At 39.1% G+C, this 21,913-nt stretch overlaps 1 protein-coding gene across 2 annotated transcripts in view; it reads right to left on the bottom strand.

Annotated features, from left to right (window-relative positions):
- Positions 1 to 21,913, bottom strand: part of ROS1 (ROS proto-oncogene 1, receptor tyrosine kinase) — a 123,918-nt gene that overhangs the window by 28,114 nt on the left and 73,891 nt on the right. For both annotated transcript variants that reach the window (XM_059177740.1, XM_059177741.1), the window contains 7 exons: positions 19,300 to 19,468; positions 18,504 to 18,621; positions 15,404 to 15,594; positions 13,636 to 13,719; positions 10,308 to 10,443; positions 8,413 to 8,575; positions 6,460 to 6,524 (listed from right to left, as the gene is read on the bottom strand). In XM_059177740.1, coding sequence (XP_059033723.1) covers positions 6,460 to 6,524; positions 8,413 to 8,575; positions 10,308 to 10,443; positions 13,636 to 13,719; positions 15,404 to 15,594; positions 18,504 to 18,621; positions 19,300 to 19,468 — 926 coding nt within the window. The remainder of the gene's footprint in view (positions 1 to 6,459; positions 6,525 to 8,412; positions 8,576 to 10,307; positions 10,444 to 13,635; positions 13,720 to 15,403; positions 15,595 to 18,503; positions 18,622 to 19,299; positions 19,469 to 21,913) is intronic.

Genomic DNA, 21,913 nt, shown 5'->3' with positions numbered 1-21,913 from the left:
AGTCAGGATGGCGGAGAAGTAGCAAGCTGAGACTGCTTCAGCTAGCCGGAGATCAGCTAGATAGCTTATCTAAAGATTGCAAACACCTGAAAATCCATCAGCAGATCGAAGAGAAGAAGAACAGCAATTCTGGAAACAGAAAATCAACCACTTTCTGAAAGGTAGGACCGGCGGAGAAGTGAATCCAAAGCGACGGGAAGATAGACCCCGGGGGGAGGGGCCGGCTCCCGGCAAGCGGCGGAGCAACCGCGCACAAAATCAGGACTTTTAAAAGTCTGTTCCGCTGAGGGACATCGCTCCAGAGGCTAAACCGGGGCGAAGCCCACGCGGGGTCAGCGTGGCCTCAGGTCCCGCAGGGTCACAGAAGGATCGGGGGTGTCTGAGTGTCGCAGAGCTTGCGGGTATTGGAACGGGAAAGCCGGCTGCAGAGACAGAGCCGACAGTAAGCTCACAGCTCGGTGTTACCTTGAACCGGTCGCAGGCTCGGTGAGCTCGGAGCGCGGCCGGAGGTCAGGCAGACGGGAGTAACTCGGCGCTGTTCTCTGAGGGCGCACTGAGGAGTGGGGCCCTGGGCTCTCGGCTCCTCCCGGCCGGAGACCAGGAGGCCGCCATTTGTACTCCCGTCCTCCGGAACTCTACGGAAAGCGCTCAGGGAACGAAAGCTCCTGAAAGCAAACCCGAGCGGATAACTCACCACGGCCCCGGGTAAGGGCGGTGTAATTCCGCCTGGGGCAAAGACACTTGAGAATCACTACACCAGGCCCCTCCCCCAGAAGATCAACAAGAAATCCAGCCGAGACCAAGTTCACCTACCAAGGAGTGCGGTTTCAATACCAAGGAGAGCAGCAGAATTCCAGAGTAGGAGAAAGCCAAGCACGGAACTCATGGCTTTTTTTCTGTGATTTTTTTTTTAGTCTTGCAGTTAATTTAATTTTTTCTTTTTCATTTTTTTTTTTTCTTCTCGCCTTCGGGTAAAATTTTTTTTTAACTGTTATCTTTTTCTTTTTTAACGATTTTTTACTAGTTTATCTAATATATATATTTTTTCTTTTTTACATTTTTCTTAGGTGTTTTCTTTTTTAAAAAATTCTTTTCTTTTCTTTTCTTTTTTTTTTTCTTTTTCTTTTTTCTTTTTTTTTTTTTTCTTTCTTCCTTTTTGAACCTCTTTTTATCCCCTTTCTCCCCACTCACGATTTTGGATCACTTCTAATTTGGTTAAAGCATATTTTCCTGGGGTTGTTGCCACCCTTTTAGTATTTTACTTGCCCCTTCATTTACTCTTATCTGGACAAAATGACAAGACGTAAAAATTCAACACAAAAAAAAGAACAAGAGGCAGTACCGAAGGCTAGGGACCTAATCAATACAGACATCGGTAATATGTCAGATCTAGAGTTCAGAATGACAATTCTCAAGGTTCTAGCCGGGCTCGAAAAAGGCATGGAAGATATTAGAGAAACCCTCTCGAGAGATATAAAAGCCCTTTCTGGAGAAATAAAAGAACTAAAATCTAACCAAGTTGAAATCAAAAAAGCTATTAATGAGGTGCAATCAAAAATGGAGGCTCTAACTGCTAGGATAAATGAGGCAGAAGAAAGAATTAGTGATATAGAAGACCAAATGACAGAGAATAAAGAAGCTGAGCAAAAGAGAGACAAACAGCTACTGGACCACGAGGGGAGAATTCGAGAGATAAGTGACACCATAAGACGAAACAACATTAGAATAATTGGGATTCCAGAAGAAGAAGAAAGAGAGAGGGGAGCAGAAGGTATACTGGAGAGAATTATTGGGGAGAATTTCCCCAATATGGCAAAGGGAATGAGCATCAAAATTCAGGAGGTTCAGAGAACGCCCCTCAAAATCAATAAGAATAGGCCCACACCCCGTCACCTAATAGTAAAATTTACAAGTCTCAGTGACAAAGAGAAAATCCTGAAAGCAGCCCGGGAAAAGAGGTCTGTAACATACAATGGTAAAAATATTAGATTGGCAGCTGACTTATCCACAGAGACCTGGAGGCCAGAAAGAGCTGGCATGATATTTTCAGAGCACTAAACGAGAAAAACATGCAGCCAAGAATACTATATCCAGCTAGGCTATCATTGAAAATAGAAGGAGAGATTAAAAGCTTCCAGGACAAACAACAACTGAAAGAATTTGCAAATACCAAACCAGCTCTACAGGAAATATTGAAAGGGGTCCTCTAAGCAAAGAGAGAGCCTACAAGTGGTAGATCAGAAAGGAACAGAGACCATATACAGTAACAGTCACCTTACAGGCAATACAATGGCACTAAATTCATATCTCTCAATAGTTACCCTGAATGTGAATGGGCTAAATGCCCCTGTCAAAAGACGCAGGGTATCAGAATGGATAAAAAAAACAAAACCCATCTATATGTTGCCTCCAAGAAACTCATTTTAAGCCCGAAGACACCTCCAGATTTAAAGTGAGGGGGTGGAAAAGAATTTACCATGCTAATGGACATCAGAAGAAAGCAGGAGTGGCAATCCTTATATCAGATCAATTAGATTTTAAGCCAAAGACTATAATAAGAGATGAGGAAGGACACTATATCATACTCAAAGGGTCTGTTCAACAAGAAGATTTAACAATTTTAAATATCTATGCCCCCAACGTGGGAGCAGCCAACTATATAAACCAATTAATAACAAAAACAAAGAAACACATCAACAATAATACAATAATAGTAGGGGACTTTAACACTCCCCTCACTGAAATGGACAGGTCATCCAAGCAAAAGATCAGCAAGGAAATAAAGGCCTTAAATGACACACTGGACCAGATGGACATCACGGATATATTCAGAATATTTCATCCCAAAGCAACAGAATACACATTCTTCTCTAGTGCACATGGAACATTCTCCAGAATAGATCACATCCTCGGTCCTAAATCAGGACTCAACCGGTATCAAAAGATTGGGATCATTCCCTGCATATTTTCAGACCACAATGCTCTAAAGCTAGAACTCAACCACAAAAGGAAGTTTGGAAAGAACCCAAATACATGGAGACTAAATAGTATCCTTCTAAAGAATGAATGGGTCAACCGGGAAATTAAAGAAGAATTGAAAAAAATCATGGAAACAAATGATAATGAAAATACAACGGTTCAAAATCTGTGGGATACAACAAAGGCAGTCCTGAGAGGAAAATATATAGCGGTAAAAGCCTTTCTCAAGAAACAAGAAAGGTCTCAGGTACACAACCTAACCCTACACCTAAAGGAGCTGGAGAAAGAACAAGAAAGAAACCCTAAGCCCAGCAGGAGAAGAGAAATCATAAAGATCAGAGCAGAAATCAATGAAATAGAAACCAAAAAAACAATAGAACAAATCAACGAAACTAGGAGCTGGTTCTTTGAAAGAATTAATAAAATTGATAAACCCCTGGCCTGACTTATCAAAAAGAAAAGAGAAAGGACCCAAATAAATAAAATCATGAATGAAAGAGGAGAGATCACAACTAACACCAAAGAAATACAAACTATTATAAGAACATACTATGAGCAACTCTACGGCAATAAATTTGACAATCTGGAAGAAATGGATGCATTCCTAGAAACATATAAACTACCACAACTGAACCAGGAAGAAATAGAAAGCCTGAACAGACCCATAACCAGTAAGGAGATTGAAACAGTCATTAAAAATCTCCAAACAAACAAAAGCCCAGGGCCAGACGGCTTCCCGGGGGAATTCTACCAAACATTTAAAGAAGAACTAATTCCTATTCTCCTGAAACTGTTCCAAAAAATAGAAATGGAAGGAAAACTTCCAAACTCATTTTATGAGGCCAGCATCACCTTGATCCCAAAACCAGACAAGGATCCCACCAAAGAAGAGAGCTATATACCGATATCCTTGATGAACACAGATGTGAAAATACTCAACAAAATACTAGCCAATAGGATTCAACAGTACATTAAAAAGATCATTCACCACGACCAAGTGGGATTTATTCCAGGGCTGCAAGGTTGGTTCAACATCCGCAAATCAGTCAATGTGATACAACACATCAATAAAAGAAAGAACAAGAACCATATGATACTCTCAATAGATGCTGAAAAAGCATTTGACAAAGTACAGCATCCCTTCCTGATCAAAACTCTTCAAAGTGTAGGGATAGAGGGCACATACCTCAATATCATCAAAGCCATCTATGAAAAACCCACCGCAAATATCATTCTCAATGGAGAAAAACTGAAAGCTTTTCCGCTAAGGTCAGGAACACGGCAGGGATGTCCATTATCACCACTGCTATTCAACATTGTACTAGAGGTCCTAGCCTCAGCAATCAGACAACAAAAGGAAATTAAAGGCATCCAAATCGGCAAAGAAGAAGTCAAATTATCACTCTTCGCAGATGATATGATACTCTATGTGGAAAACCCAAAAGACTCCACTCCAAAACTGCTAGAACTTATACAGGAATTCAGTAAAGTGTCAGGATATAAAATCAATGCACAGAAATCAGTTGCATTTCTCTACACCAACAGCAAGACAGAAGAAAGAGAACTTAAGGAGTCAATCCCATTTACAATTGCATCCAAAACCATAAGATACCTAGGAATAAACCTAACCAAAGAGACACAGAATCTATACTCAGAAAACTATAAAGTACTCATGAAAGAAATTGAGGAAGACACAAAGAAATGGAAAAATGTTCCATGCTCCTGGATTAGAAGAATAAATATTGTGAAAATGTCTATGCTACCTAAAGCAATCTACACATTTAATGCAATTCCTATCAAAGTACCATCCATCTTTTTCAAAGAAATGGAACAAATAATGCTAAAATTTATATGGAACCAGAAAAGACCTCGAATAGCCAAAGGGATATTGAAAAAGAAAGCCAACGTTGGTGGCATCACCATTCCGGATTTCAAGCTCTATTACAAAGCTGTCATCATCAAGACAGCATGGTACTGGCACAAAAACAGACCCATAGATCAATGGAACAGAATAGAGAGCCCAGAAATAGACCCTCAAATCTATGGTCAACTAATCTTCGACAAAGCAGGAAAGAATGTCCAATGGAAAAAAGACAGCCTCTTCAATAAATGGTGCTGGGAAAATTGGACAGCCACATGCAGAAAAATGAAATTGGACCATTTCCTTACACCACACACAAAAATAGACTCAAAATGGATGAAGGACCTCAATGTGCGAAAGGAATCCATCAAAATCCTTGAGGAGAACACGGGCAGCAACCTCTTCGACCTCTGCTGCAGCAACATCTTCCTAGGAACAACGCAAAAGGCAAGGGAAGCAAAGGAAAAAATGAACTATTGGGATTTCATCAAGATCAAAAGCTTTTGCACAGCAAAGGAAACAGTTAACAAAACCAAAAGACAACTGACAGAATGGGAGAAGATATTTGCAAACGACATATCAGATAAAGGACTAGTGTCCAGAATCTATAAAGAACTTAGCAAACTCAACACCCAAAGAATAAATAATCCAATCAAGAAATGGGCAGAGGACATGAACAGACATTTCTGCAAAGAAGACATCCAGATGGCGAACAGACACATGAAAAAGTGCTCCATATCACTCGGCATCAGGGAAATACAAATCAAAACCACAATGAGATATCACCTCACACCAGTCAGAATGGCTAAAATCAACAAGTCAGGAAATGACAGATGCTGGCGAGGATGCGGAGAAAGGGGAACCCTCCTACACTGTTGGTGGGAATGCAAGCTGGTGCAGCCACTCTGGAAAACAGCATGGAGGTTCCTCAAAATGTTGAAAATAGAACTGCCCTATGACCCAGCAATTGCACTATTGGGTATTTACCCTAAAGATACAAATGTAGTGATCCAAAGGGGCACATGCACCTGAATGTTTATAGCAGCAATGTCTACAATAGCCAAACTATGGAAAGAACCTAGATGTCCATCAACAGATGAATGGATCAAGAAGATGTGGTATATATACACAATGGAATACTATGCAGCCATCAAAAGAAATGAAATCTTGCCATTTGCGACAACATGGATGGAACTAGAGCGTATCATGCTTAGCGAAATAAGTCAAGCAGAGAAAGACAACTATCATATGATCTCCCTGATATGAGGAAGTGGTGATGCAACATGGGGGCTTAAGTGGGTAGGAGAAGAATCAATGAAACAAGATGGGATTGGGAGGGAGACAAACCATAAGTGACTCTTAATCTCACAAAACAAACTGAGGGTTGCTGGGGGGAGGGGGTTAGGGAGAAGGGGGTGGGATTATGGACATTGGGGAGGGTATGTACTTTGGTGAGTGCTGTGAAGTGTGTAAACCTGGTGATTCACAGACCTGTACCCCTGGGGATAAAAATATATGTTTATAAAAAATAAAAAATTAAAGAAAAAAAAATTCACCAATCAGGTATAAAAGCTTTCTACCCTTATTAAGGGAAAATGAAGCCAGGACTACCCCAATACCTCATCAGATGTGCCTCTTTTAGGAATTCAATCTTCTCTTGGTCTGTGGAACCCTTCTTCAAAGTCTACACAACATAAAAATAAGCCAGGAATCAGTATAGCAGACATTTCTGTGAGCTCAGTGGGTTAATGGAGACCATCTTTGTTTTGTTTTGTAATATTCACCCTCAAAGCTGGAAATAGATCATGGCTAATATATGTGCATGTGTTCTGTAAACTCATTCAAAACTTAGCCGGTGTTAGAACTAGTGTTCAAGTGGGAAAGCCTGAAAGACAAAAGATCAAGTAACATCTACTATTCCCTCCCTCCAAAATTCCCTCCAAAAATGTAGAAATTTTTAAAAGTGTAGGTGTGTAGGGGCGCCTGGGTGGCTCAGTGGGTTAAGCCGCTGCCTTAGGCTCAGGTCATGATCTTGGGGTCCTGGGATCGAGTCCCGTATTGGGCTCTCTGCTCAGCAGGGGGCCTGCTTCCCTTCCTCTCTCTCTGCCTGCCTCTCTGCCTACTTGTGATCTCTCTCTGTCAAATAAATAAATAAAATCTTTAAAAAAAAAATGTAGGTGTGTAGGCCAGTTTCTTAATTTTCAAAGTTTTCTAATCAATATCTATTTCTCCCTGCTTCCTTGTTAATGACACTATATTTGTCTCTTAAAAGTATCTTACCTTAGAACTAGTGTTCAAGTGGGACTAGTCTGGACTAGTTCCAGACAGTTTGGTCTAACTGAATCAGGAAACTTGTGTTTTGTAATTCTCCAGCCTCCCTTGAAAATAGGGGTGATCATCTGAGTCAGTTTTGGTCAGTGAGGTATAAGGGGGAAACTGCTGAAGGGGAGAGAAGCTTGTGGAAAACTTCCACATTTTGGAACATATACATCTAAAATCATTCTTCCCCCTTTCCCTGACCTGAATGAAGAACCAATGCCTGATCTTTGGCAACCATCTTGGGATCATGAGGTAACACATGTGTATAAAGTCAAGAGAGTTTCAGATATCCTGTCTCTGACCTAACACAGTACTGCACCAAAAACCAGCAGTCCTCTAGCTATGTGGGAAAAATAAACACTTGTTTACACCAGGTAAGGCTAGAGTATTTAAAGCACTTTTAGATTGCACCATTTGGCAGTGGAGAGGATTTTGCCAATATTTCTGGTTGTATAAGCCCTCTCTCAAAGCAACAAATTCCTAACAAGCAGTGGTCAGGATGTTGCCCAATTACATAAAAGTTCATCATCCCTCAATGAAAAGGTTTTAGACAAATATGGGAGGCTACCCAGCACTTCCTTGAAACTACATTCAACATATACCATGGTAATAACTGTGTCACACAGGGGTCAGCAAACTAGAGCTTGGAGACCAATGCCAGCCTGCAACTTTGTACAGCTTGAGCTCTGAAAATAGTTGCTCAGTTTTAATTTTATATTTTCCCAGCTTTACTGAGGTATAAGTGACATATTACATTTTCAAATGGTTGGGGAAAAGTTGAAAAGAGGATATTTCTTAACACGTGAATATGTTAGGAAATTCACATTTCAATTCCCATAAACAGAGTTTTACCAGAACATCACCACCGTCTTGAGTTCACATATGGTCTAGGGCCGCTTCACTCTGTGAGGACAGAGCTGTGTAATTGCAACTGACGCCAACTGGCCAGGAAGCTCTCTACTCTCTGCCCTCGTACTGGAGATATAGAGAATGTGTTTTACCCCCCTGGTCCTCTTATAGTATATTCAAAGGGAAAAACAGTCTGCCAAGTCTTAGTTAATTAATAACCTTAGAGGTAACGACACATTAGAGAGCTTATGGAAGAAATGGAAGAAACATTGTCATTTCTGTTGTTATGCATGGACTCCCAACTTTAGCTCTCTTTTAGCTCATATTTTATTATAGTTTTTTCCACGTAAATTCATATAAATGTGAAGATCCAACACGTCAAGGAATTAAAAGCTCCATGTTACCTTCACTGCTACTTTGGTTTCTCCACTTCCAGCTCCTAAGATGTCTACTGCCGTCCCTTCATACACTTCTCCAAAGGCCCCACTTCCCAACAGGAGGTGCAGAGTCAGTCTTTCCCGAGGGAAGGCAGGAAGACTTTCAATCTCCTCTTGGGTTGGAAGAGTACTGGAAAATAGTATTTTTGGTGTTCCAAAATATATTGGTTTACAAGTTGGTGTTGAGTGTTAGTGTTTGAGAAAGAGTATGAAAAAGAAAGAGATATCCCTTGGTTTTGCAACACCACTCTATGTAATATAATGTAATATAATGACATGGATTCTTATGTTTCTATTCCTTCCCTATTCAACCATAAGGAAGGAATATTCCTTCCTTATTCCAAAACACAGACAGAGCATATCACGTCACTTCTAGGTACCATAATCTTGATAGAAACATGCCTTTGTGTGCATAGCCTCAAGAGTTTTTATTGTAGCTTGTTTTGTTGAAGTTATAAGTTATTTGTTTCTTCAGGTAATCAACTTAAGTAAAAAGCTATTGCAAATTAGTAACAAATACATCTGGGTTTATGAGCCTAAAAACTTTCACTTTGGGGTGCCTGGGTGGCTTGGTTGGGCGACTGCCTTTGGCTCAGGTCATGATCCTGGAGTCCCGGGATCAGGTCCCACATCAGGCTCCCTGCTTGGCGGGGAGTCTGCTTCTCCTTCTGACCTCTTCCCTCATGCTCTTTCTCTCTCATTCTCTCTTTCTCAAATAAATAAATAAAATCTTAAAAAAAAATACTTTCACTTTAACCATTTCACACAGCTGATCTTTTGTGTAAAACAAAATTTAGTATGACTACAGTAATCAACTCTTTCTCCATAACTTTTAGAAGCCAGCTCTTACTTGGAATATTATGAGAGGGAAAAAATTGTCTGCATTCAAAATGCTTTGAGTGCTTAAAAGAGAATCTTGAATATCAAATGTGCTGAGTATTTCCTCAAGGAAAAGTCACTTCTGAATCACTAAATTAGATCACCCCTGTGTCTACTTCAAATCTTCCATTTGTGTATCTTGGATTATAAACTTCAAGGCCTATGACTACATAATTCCTTGTAGCTGAGGCCATAACACTGTGTCTTACATAAACCACAATACAGTGTCCTGCATAGAAAGACAATTAAATATTGTCTTTAATTGTTTTGACTACATCAAAAACCAATGACATATTATAAGTTGGCTAATTGAATTAAAAAATATTATGATAACAGCATAAGTTGAAAACTCAACTATCCTAAAAAGCTTTTGTAGGCAATCACCGTACAACTTCTGAAAACAGACTCAGATGGACTTAACAGTGCAGGCATGGCACCCCTGGGATTCTTCTCTTCTGGATGCTTCCAGGTGAACCAATCGTGCTACCATGTTCTCTTCCATACAATATTTATGTCCTTGTTTCATTTACTTTATAACTATGTGACAAAACACTGGAACGTGATGGAATTTTGCTTCTTTTTTTTAAATATTTAATTATTTATTGGACAGACAGAGATCACAAGGAGGCAGAGAGGCAGGCAGAGAGAGAGAGGAGGAAGCAGGCTCCCCGCTGAAGCAGAGAGCCCGACGTGGGGCTCGATCCCAGGACCCTGGGAACATGACCCGAGCCAAGGGCAGAAGCTTTAACCCACTGAGCCACCCAGGCCGCCCCTTGCTTATTTTCTTTAGGATAGAATAACCACATAGATTGCCAACAGTCTCAGGTCACATTTGAAAATGGAAAGGGATGTTATTAATAATCATGCCAGAAGAATGAGCATAGACCAGGACAATCATGGGCAGCACGGGACCCATGGGCACTCTCTCTATAGTTGCCCACTCTTCATCTAGGTGCCCCATACTGATGGCCCAGATTACATACTGTATGGCATAGCAGGCGTTAGCCAGCCCTACTCCAGCCTCCAGACCACGAAGCTCAGCCAACTCTTTGTCTTCGTTTATGAGACCTGTCAGCCCTTCTCTGGGAGTTTTTTGACTTTTTAATTTTCTGTGCCACACTATAAAGAGAAGAGAACATAGTTTACAAAACAAAACATTGCTTTTTTTTCTTCAGGAAATGTTAACACTTTAAATGTTTACATATAAGAACACCATGGGTAGAATCACAGAATTTGTTTGAAAACTCTGTCCATAATAGAAAAACTAATTAAATCAGGTCCAAAGACTTTTAAAAACTCATAACTTATACCACGTAACTTCTTATTTCACATCTCAAACCAAAGCTTTATGCATTTCTTATTGCTGTTATAAACGAATTGAAGAATCTTAATATCAGAATTTATTTCTTGAAACCACCCTTATAGTCAACATAAACCAAAATAAATTTGCATTATAAATATTAAATAATTATTTGCATTATAATTAAATCACAAATTTATTTCTGAGTCCAGGTCTGTCCACATTCTACTCTTATAGGCGACCTGAGGAATGCTTTCAATTATAATGGCATGCATTTTTTTTAAATGCAGAGTACAAGAATTTATACCATTGTTTTTCATGCACACATATCCAAGCCTACAGAAAAACTTTTAGAATGAAACCCACCAAATGTTAGTAGTGGTCCTCTCAGTTGTGAAATCATGGATGATTTATATTGTCTTCTTCATACAATGAGCAAATACTATTTTCATCATCATAAAAATAAGCAGTTTTTGGAAGATTAAAATACAATTATGTATAGGATCAACTGTCTATACTAGAAATTGGTTCAGGAGTTGAAAACAGCAAGGATGTTTTTTAAGATGATCATTAAAATTTGAATTTTATCCCATGGTAGCCTTTATATCCAACAGGTTAGCATTTAATTCAAGTGAAATTCCACCTGAGGGACCACGCAGGGAAAGATTTTAAATACATTTACTAACGTAATTTTTCAAACCTGAAAGCTGTCCCTACTGCTTTTCATTTTTTTAAAAGCCCATTCTGGCCCCCAGCCCCCGTGATCCCTTCTGAGACCCTGACAGTCTGCTGATCTCTCAGTTCTCAATGTCTAAGACCAAGTGTAGCTCTCAGTCTGCATTTCTACCATAGTGCCCGGCACATATCATGTTCTATATCCCACTATTTATTTTTTCACACAGGTACATTTTACCTCCCTCATTAAATGGCAAGCTGCCAAGGTCAGCAATTGTATGTTACAGCTTCATACTTCCCTCTGCTCCCAGCAGGCAGCTAATACTGCCTGTTAGATGTGACCACTCACCAAAGCTAAGGCTGTCGGTGTTTATTTTTAAATCATTGTTTCAATTTTATATATATATAAGTACCACTGCTGAGAGCCCCAGAGCAATACAAATATGTTTAAACAACTGTTTTTCCTTATTTTAATAAGCTCAATCTTTTCTCATGCACTCACCCGCTCCTACTAGTAAAACCACATGCACTGCTCCTAAAGGCAAAGAAGCAAATCAGCTTAGCTGTACTAAAAAATTCGTTAAGTTCCAAATGGAATAAAGACCTTTAAATCCTGAGAAAGTCAGATATCCATAGGATGTCTTGAAAGCACAACATGTTGTCTGAAATTATCTCATGCTCACCCACTAGAGTGACAGGTTTGAACAACGGTGATGTACACGTAGGCAAGCAAAGGTCAGATGAAAGATTCTTCATGTGATTCTCCTTCCCAGTAGGAAAGCAGACATGCAGTCAAGCCTATATGCCAACTGCCAAATATACTGCAGTGATACGTGTCATTCTGGAGGGGCTGGCTTAGTGGCACAAACATCAGCTGTGCGATACTTAGACTCCCTGGAACCACAGGTTAAGATCCTGGCAGAGTCAGCTGAAATTTTTAGCTTTCCAAGTTAACTGAAGGACTTCCAGATATCATCTGGGTGGAATCCGTGACAAGAAATCTGAATTCAAGTTTCAGTGTGCTGTCTGATAGTTTACAACTCCGATCCGTTTGGGGAAAGAATAAAGATTTAGACTACTTAGTAAAATACTGGCTTTCTTTATCCTAAGAGAGCTTAGCTTTATGTTTGTAACTTTTCCTTAAACTTTTCCTTCTAACTTTCCCTTCTATATGAAAAAAACAGACCACAATTTCCTAAATATGTACTTGAGCATTCTTTTCTGGTAAATATCACGTCTTTCTTTCTTTCTTTTTTCTTTCTTTCTTTCTTTCTTTCTTTCAATATTATATTTATTTATCTGAAAGAGAGAGAGAGAGACATTGAGAGGGAGAAAGGCCAGAGGGAGAAGCAGACTCCCCACTGAGGGGGGAACCCAATGTGGGGACTCAATCCTGAGACTCCAGGATCATGACCGGAGCTGAAGGCAAATGCTTAACTGACTGAGCCACCCAGGCAAGCTATCATGTCTTTTTCATAATGTTTTTGTATGTCAGGGACTCATAATATCAGTAAGTGATAGGATGACCAAATACCTTATAATGCAAACCAGGACATTTGGGGCACTGAAAATCCTACTAATGTTTATACTGAAACAACAGGAATGAACTGGGATGTATGATCACCAAAATAACCCTATAGCCCAATATTTGGCCCCAATATTTCTGGAGTTGTCACTGTATTTTCTCATTAAAATAAATCTTAAAAAGAAAAAAGACTTCTAGGACCTGCACATTAGCATAAAATGAAGATTATGAAATAGCTACCTTTTTATCTACCTAACAAATACTTCTGCTTTCCTGGACATTATAAATGAGCAAGGATTTGAAATAAGCAAGTCAGATGTCTGAAAGCGAGAATAGACCCTACAAGCCAGAGATGGGTCATCTGCAAGAGAGGAACCCTGCTTCTTCCTAACCAGTCTGTCTACCTGCCTAGAGACCCAAGCTATCCCAACCAAGGACTTTCACTGGTCTCCTATTAACCCTACATTTTTTTTTAACATCTGGAGTTATTTTTCTTTTATTTATTTTCAACTATAAGGCAATCTGAAACAAATACTGGTTTAAAGAAAGCTAAAAGTTGGTGCCTTTGTAATTAGTTTTATACCAGTTTTATACAAATATACCCTCAGGTGTAAATACAGATTATATTTTTCATAAAATAGTTACTCTACGATCTGAAAACAATTCACAGAAGTTAGTGCTTATGAAAGTAGAGCCAAAGGTAACTGTGAAATTTGTGCATCTATTTCATGTGGAAGGTTAAATACACTAAGTGATGTCAACTAATATGATCAAGGTTATTACCTGTATTTTTTACAGCTATTATACTTACCAAAGACCACTGGGATTGTAACAACCAGAAATATTCCAATTATAATAGTAAGTACAATGCTTGTTTCCGGTATCCAAAAACCATCTAATAAAATAAATGAAAAAAAGTTAATTTGCAGAATAAAGCTAGGTATTTTCAGGGGTATGCCAGATGTGCCTGAACTAGCTCCTACCAGATTTTCGCAAGCCAGTTGTTACACCACTGGTAGTTTGAAATCACCCACAGCAAAAGTGTTTAACCCCACAGGAAATCAAAGTCAAGGTTTAGATGGGTTTGGTCTTCCAAAGAGCTGGCTTACCAATACACTATTGTGAACCACCCAGGTTTTACTTCAAAATAGCTGAGGAAACATGCTTAATCTTTTTAAAGAATTTGGAACAAAGACATATACATCTTCATATATAATCAGGGTTATTATTTCTTCCATGATATCTTGATATACCTTCAGTTCTATGAGTATTAAACATAGAAACGTGGTACCTTCTCTTGGGTAGTCTCAATTGAGGAGAAAGCAAACATGGAGGGCAGAGCTCAGCAAACCATGGCATGTGGGCCAAGTCTAGCCACAGTCTGATTTCTACTGCCCCTGAGCTAAGAATGATTTTTAACTATTTAAAGTATTATTTGAAGCAGCAGCAGCAGCAGCAGCTACAGATATCAGATGTAGTCTGCAAAACTTAAAATATTAACAATTTGGGGTTTCCTTCAGAAAAAAAATGCTGAACTTTTATCCAGATAATTATAATACAAATAAGAATGATACAAATATTACATAGAATAATATAGGCTGTGTGTATGTAAAATGCTATAATTCATCTTGCTTAAGGAGCATTAGTTAAGCGTCAGCTGTGGGCTCATTTAAGTCAGGCCTTGAAGGATGCCACAAATCTCAGTTGACAGAAAGTGAGAGAAAGAAAAACCCAGTTGAGGGGTGAATAGCAGGTGGTGGGAGCCCACATGCTAGGCGGAGGGAGGCAAAAGCTAAAGACCTAGTGTCATGAAAAGCTTTTTACCAGTCTGATATGGCTATAGCATAGAGATAGATGTTAGAAACAATGAACCGCAATTGGAGGACAAATCATGGCGGGCCTTAAGTGCCACACAGAAGTTTGCTCTTGATACTGAAGGCAGCTAATGGAGATCCATTTCAGGGATTTCAGAGAAGGGGTTAAGTAATCCAGCTTGTGCTTCAGCTAGATCGACTGTCAGCAGTGTGATTAAGCCAAGAGCACAGGCAAGAAATGATAACCTAAATGAGGAAAGCCAAGGTGGGAATAAGAAGAGGAACACTCAACAGACCGAAATCAAGATGGTACATCAACAAAACTTGGTGCCCAAGTAGAGGGAGAAATTAAATATTGAGATTTCTAACCTATATGATTAGATAGATGATTTTTCATAATCTAAAACGGGATACAGAGTGGAAGATGTAGAAAGCATCATTTTAGTCCAGTTGTGTAGAATATTTGAGTATGGGGAGCAGGAACATAAGACTGGATCCAGACCAGACTGTGGACAGCCTGGGAAGCCTATCCAGAAGCATGGACTTGAGGCTCTGGGCATTAAGAAGTAGCTGATCATTGCTAAGGAGAAAAATGACATAAGGACGCTGATGTTTTAGGAAGATCACATCAGATGAAATGAATAGTTCCATAGTCTGGATGATATACACTGTCATCCAATTTATTTCTAATGTTAAGAATTGACTTATCTTTATCTCTAAACCTTTCTGCTATCAGTTAGTATACAGACAGACATGGTAACATACCTCCAACTAATACAATATTCTCACTGATTCCACTGTAGTCACCAAATCCCAGATTATTTGCAGCTACTACTCTGAACTGAAATGTTCCTTTCAGGTTTTTGGTCTTCCACAGGCAAATATTACTGCAGGATCCATTAAATGCCATCTTCCACATTAAATTCTGCTTCTGTGAATCATTTGAAATGCCCTTTCTACAAAAAAAAGAGCAAAAATGTAAATATAAAAAATATGAGATAATATATGTGTTATTTCTAGATGCTCACATATCATTTTAATGACAGAATTCCAGAGCATCTCTTAGGGCACACTTTACCCTTGATCTCATTTCTCTCATGTGGTTTGGCTACAGAGCACAGCATAACCTCATAAAGTCATTCTGGTAATGCATGGGAGCCAACCAACTCAGCCCATCAGGAAAATAACAAATAATCAATGGCCAAGACAAAGCTAAAGAGGTTTCTTCCCACTATTAGAATGTGTAAATTTTATTCAGAATTTCAAACACATGGGACAATTAGCCCATAGTTCCCAACCTGAAATTCTTTTTTAATGTTTTCTTAATTCTCAGTCTCTTAGGCCATCTATAGCTTATGTATACTACAGCTGGATAAAATAAAATACAGGACATGAAACTGATAAAGAAGGTATAATAGTTGGACTACCAAAATTATCCTTATAACGGAGATTCCAAGGTGTATTGCTTCCATTTGTATTGGTCTACATGCCACCTCACGTCAACCCACATTATTCTTTATATGAAACATAAAAAGAGTATAAGAGTGGGGCTCGAAAGATGTAAATGGAATGGCTTTTAATGGAATCATAAACTGAAGGAAAGCTCGAGGCCTTCCAATTACCTCCTCTCTGACACTGAAGAACTTTTCAAAGTCTGGGACTTTTCAGACAACAACATTTTTAGGACTTGGTACCTACCCACAGTAGGTTTAAGGAGAGCTAGTTCTACTCCTACCAACTGAGTGGTCACCTGAAAGGGATGGAAAGGCTCAGCCTTTGAAGAACAGGGAATGGGCAGGAACATCCAGAGGACCAAGACAGCAGAGTTGCTCACAACCGTTACCAGGAGCTCAGTGTCCTAGGGACCATTCTGCATAAGACTCTTTATACAATGTTTTTGTATATTTTGTGAAGTCTTGTGTTAGGCATTGGCACTTCCATTGTTCAACCCAAACAACTCTGATTCAAAAGAAAGAGACCCTTAAAAATGTATAAAATGGCTCTTCACAGTGACCAGCCAGAGAGAAAGAATTCTGACACTGGTTGAGCATCTTCTGTTTACAACCCACCATAGTGGTGGTGCTTTTCGCTTTGTTTCATTTCATTGAGTTTTCACAACAACCTAAGGAGGTAAACGCCATCGTCCCATTTTACAGATGGGAAAACTTTAGTTCAAAAAAAGAATAAACAAGTATTTAAATGTGTGGGCCCTGTGTTGAATAATGTCCCCCCAAAAGTCATGCCTACCCAGACTTGGTGAATGTGACCTTGTTTGGAAATAAGAGATTTTTAGATGTAATCAAGTGACGATGAGGTCACACTGGATTAGAGTAGGCTTAAATCCAAGACCCGTGCCTTCTTGAGAAGAGAGAAATTCAGGCACAAATACACCCAGAGAACACCAGGTGATGATAGAGCCAGAGACTGACGTGATACATCTACAAGGAATACCAAGGATTGCTGGAAAAGTCTGGATCCCCGGAGGCTAAGAAAAAGCAAGGGAGGATTCTTCCCTCGAACCTTCGGAAGGAGCATGGTCCTACTTATAACTTGATTTCAGACTTCTAGTCTACAGAACTGTGAGAGAATAAATGTCTGTTGTTTTAAGCCATCCAGTTGGTGGTACTTTCTCATGGCAGTCTTCAGACACTAAAACAGTCTGTCCAGCTCCCAAGTTCACACACTTTTACTACCGTTCCCCCTGTGCCATCAGCAATAACTTGGGTATACCAGTATTCTGACTGAAGATGGAACTTTGAGATACCAAAGGTCTAGCAATTCATTCCATTATCCCATCATCCTTGTCCTGACAGTAGAGGCTTAGAACAAGAAAATGCAAAAAAGGTATGGCACTATGGGCTTAAGGAATCAATGAAGGAAACATGCTTAAAGTGTCCTAGCAAGACAGTGATGTTGATGGGCTGGTGAATATAATTATAGTCACAGACCACCAAGATGGTTCAGTAGACTAGAATGTATTTGACTCTGTGTAAAAACAGTAATAGGAATTTCAAAGAGGTTTCAGTTAGAAATGCAGCCAAGGTAACTCTCTACCATGTGCAGGAAAATTTGTTAAGGTTATGGGAGTACCAGAGAAAGATGAAGCAAAAATAGATCTAATTCTCAAGTTGCCAGGACTATAATTATGGAAGTGACTTTTGTCCTTGGAGCTTCTTAAAAGATAGCTTCATAGACCTGTGAGGGGAGTGTCTGCAAAATTTGGAATTCTCCCCTCAAGCTGGCATGAAATCTGTCCCTCTAAGCCAGTTCCCATTTACAGAGCTCCCCATACTGGCCAGCTTTGGGGTTGCTTATGTTCATCGGCTGCACGGTTCTCATTAAAGGCACATGTTCAGACTCTTGGGAGCACACTGCGAACTGTAATCTTCACAATGGACGAAGAATCCTGTGGGACCTCTACAGGTCAGACCATTTCAGACCTTGACCTGTTTGTACATTCTGAAAATACCTAGTTCACTGCCAGTTCTCACTAGACATTATTCATCTTGCTAAAACAAATTATCATCAGAAATTCACACGCATACCATCATCTCATATCGAACATCAGCTCAGCTTCTTGAACGGAATAGATATTAATGTTAACTGCATGTGCCAATGACTGGATTATTTCCATAAAGTTCTGACAAGTAGTTGCAGATTTCCAAGAACAATGATGTGATCTGCCTTGTAATTGGAGTGCCAAGGCAGAGAACATAACGGTGCCCTCGAGGTCCTTCAACTAAAGATCCTTCATATTTACTTATAAATACACGTTCATAAATACAGTTAATTTCAATCTAATAATACCTTATAATTAACTGCTTATTCTTTGTAGTTTACAAAGAACTCTGGCAAACAGACATACCTGATCTCAAGGATATAGTACACAAGCCGGCTTCCATTATCTTCGGCTTTTTCCCACTGTATTGAATCTTTGCTCCCTTCTAATACTTTTGGAATGCCTGGTTTACTTGGGACTCCAGCTTTGGAAACATAAGAAAATACTGACTAATAAGTCAGAAGTATAAAATATTCTGCATTGCATCTTTCTATAAAATACTTTTCCAAAGAGGAAAGCCAAATACATTAAAGAAATATTCAAAAATATTCTCATATGATTGTGTATTTTTAAATGAGTATCTGAAGTTTTTACAAGTGATGGATTAGATGGATTCTAGCTCACCACAAAGTAAATGATGCAAAGAAACTACTGTAAATTTGGAAGAATTTTTTCCTTGATTCTATAGGGACCCACTTACAGGGATCACTAATTGACATTCTTTTGGATTTTTATTTTTAGCATCTAGAAGATAGCAGTCAGTGAATAAATATATGTTGAACACTCAGTAACACTGTTTTCATTTCATTCTCACTGCAGAATGTCACAGCCAGACACAAAGTAGAGGATACTGAAAGATAAAATAATCTTGCCCAGTTTAGGGTTCTACAAGACCAGGTCAGTTTTACCTCGTTAATGCCTGTAAGGACTCCTGGTTCTTTTCAGGTTCTTCACTCAAGCTCTAGAAATAGTAATTTACACCATTTAAAAAAAAAAAAAAAGGTTAACCTCTAGGATTGGTGAAAGAAGTGGTAAGAGAGGCATTGAGAAACTTACAGGAGTTTTGTTTTTTTTTTTTAATACTGAGGCTGTTAGGACTTACCTTTTGTCTTAAAGCTTTCTGGGAGTGAGGTGCTGTTTTCTCCTGTCCTGTAAACCACCACTACACGGACAGCATAAGATGTGTAAGGCTGTAGATCTGTGATGTTACACACATAATCTGGGCCTTGGATGCATGAAGCATTAACACGGGAGAACTCATTGTCCTTCCACTGGAAAAAGAAGTAATATTTTTTGTTTCTTTAAGAAAACAACATAGAAATTCACAAGTCTATGGCAAGCCATTAAAAACTTAAATCAAATATTTTTCTGTTAAAAAAGAAGAGCTTCTCTAGGAATGTTTGATCTCAAACATTATCTCTACCACTGACAGCCATTTTATGTTTTTATGGGGTTTTTTTTTGTTTTGTTTTTCTGCTTTTGTGACAAGCTATAACTGACTTGAAGGACAGTTCTTAGGATGAGTCCAATGTAAGACATGAACCTCTTACTATATATATTCATTATGGAAGACTCGAAGCTTAACTTTTTGTTATTCCTAATGGCAGATACCTGCCTTAAATCAGGATAGCTGAGAACACAAATTCACAGCTGAGGGACCATGATGGATCAGAGCAATGATATTTTCAATTCTGTGTATTTGCTAATTAATAATGTATTTTCAAATTAATAATATTTTTACATATTTTGATTCTTTCAAGAGGTTCACCGTGACTTATAAATGAAAACGTTTAGTTTCTTCCTCCAAATCCCCTTTCAGACCTCTAACCAGCTTTCCTTATGGTTATACATACAAAGCCCCGTTCCCAAAAAGAAGGAAATTTCTGTCCATCATCATTCGGCTACCAAGTAGCAAGGTTAGAAGTTAAATTTAGGAAATCTTACTTCCATTCCACTGTAGACACCAGGTCTCTATTTATAACTATCTTACACTTGCTTTGTGCATGGCTTTTTAAAAATCTGTGTATTTGGACCCTTGGTATCTTATTTGAAAATGGAGATTTTTTTTTTCAGTGTATGAGTACGGAAAGACAGAGAGGATATGGCATTTTGTCAAGGGTTCTTAGCGTATTTTCTCCAGTAGAGTTTCCTAAGAAGGTCAGTTTCCATAAATAAACCTTGCTTTACATCTCATTTTTCATTTCACGCTCACAAGGTCACATCATTTCATTGGATGGACACTTTATATTAGTTTCTATCCAATAAGGAATGATTTCCACAGCACCTTCAGAAAGTAGACCACCTTGTTACAAAAAGAAAGAGGCAAAGGGTGGTTGGAAGGAGTGGGAAAAAAGACAGAAATGCTGATGTCTGAGCCATTGCCTGCTAAATTCATAAATGGACCAATCCCACTACGACATGCAGGCTTTAGAAACAAATGCATTGGGTCCATAATATTTACTCTGAACCATGGGAAAAAGAGACAGAGAGAGAAACAAAAAACAACAGAGATAAATATTGATTCCTGGCTCAAAAATTTTAGCCCTTTGTGGTCCTGGCTCCTTAATAATCTGCTGTAGAAACTATCATAAGTGAATAGTCTAGATGGCCCAACATTCCATACCACCCAGAAATGATCAAAGCTCCTTGGAAGGTCAGATGTGTGACCAAGGGTTCTGCTGGAAAACTGTCGAGTACTGGCCTCACCACAGCAATGAATGTTCTGGGCAGACCACCAACTTGGAGAGGAGCCACAGCTACCCCAGTAAATCACAAGGGAGTCAGGACCTTCCATTTGTCAGAGGCCAACAAGTGCAGGGGTGATTTTCAATACCACAGAGGGATTTTCAAATTATTTGGGGGGGGGGGGTGTGGAGGAAATGGTGCAGACTATCATGTCTCAGAGAATGGAACTTCAAAAATGTTTGGTTCTGGTAAGAATTTTCCTGGACAGTTGAGAAAAACTCAACTTTTAATGGCTTTCATGCAAATAATTTACCAAAGTGAAACTACTTGTTTCTCCTCAATCTTAAATTAAATATGTTCTTCTATACACTGTTGTGATTAAAAAATATATATAACTGTGGAATTTAAGAACTAGGTAGAAATTTAGCCATGTGGTCTAATTCCTTCATTTTCCATAGAAGGACATTTTAACAACAAAGATGAAAACAGGAAGTTTATCCTTCTGTTTTCTTTCCTAAAAATTATTTTTAAAAACTATTAATCAAAAAGATACACATTCACCCTTACCTCTCACCCCTCAGAGTTTCAGTTTGGAGTTAGAGGATCACTCCTAGTTGTCTTATCATTATGAGGTAGGTTCAAGTTACTCAAAAGATACAGAACTTTCTGACTAGATGTACTCATCATCCCTCTCAGAACACAGCCTTCCACTGAGCTCAGCAGTTAGTGCTGGTACCAGGTCATACTGTATCCTACACCCTCAGCTTCATAATTTTCTAAGTGGTAGGTTCTTCAGCAAATGCAGAGGAAGTTTTGAAATAAAAAGCACTGCATGAAAGTCACAAGGACTGAACCAAGCAGGCTCAGTCCCAAAACCAGGACCAGTTTGGTCCTGGTCCCAAACTTTGAGGAGTGGGTTGGGTGCCTTAGTGACTCATATTCCTTCCATGGACAGCACCCAAGTAGGACTGGTGTAGGATGAGTCAGCCCCAGGGCTCTTCCCTGCCTGGCTTGTGATTTCTGACTCATAT

Source organism: Mustela lutreola, chromosome 6 (genome assembly GCF_030435805.1).
Source record: "Mustela lutreola isolate mMusLut2 chromosome 6, mMusLut2.pri, whole genome shotgun sequence".
Classification (NCBI taxonomy): Eukaryota; Metazoa; Chordata; class Mammalia; order Carnivora; family Mustelidae; genus Mustela; species Mustela lutreola.
Note: the sequence above shows the minus strand (reverse complement) of the source record. Positions and strands in the feature narration are given on the sequence as shown.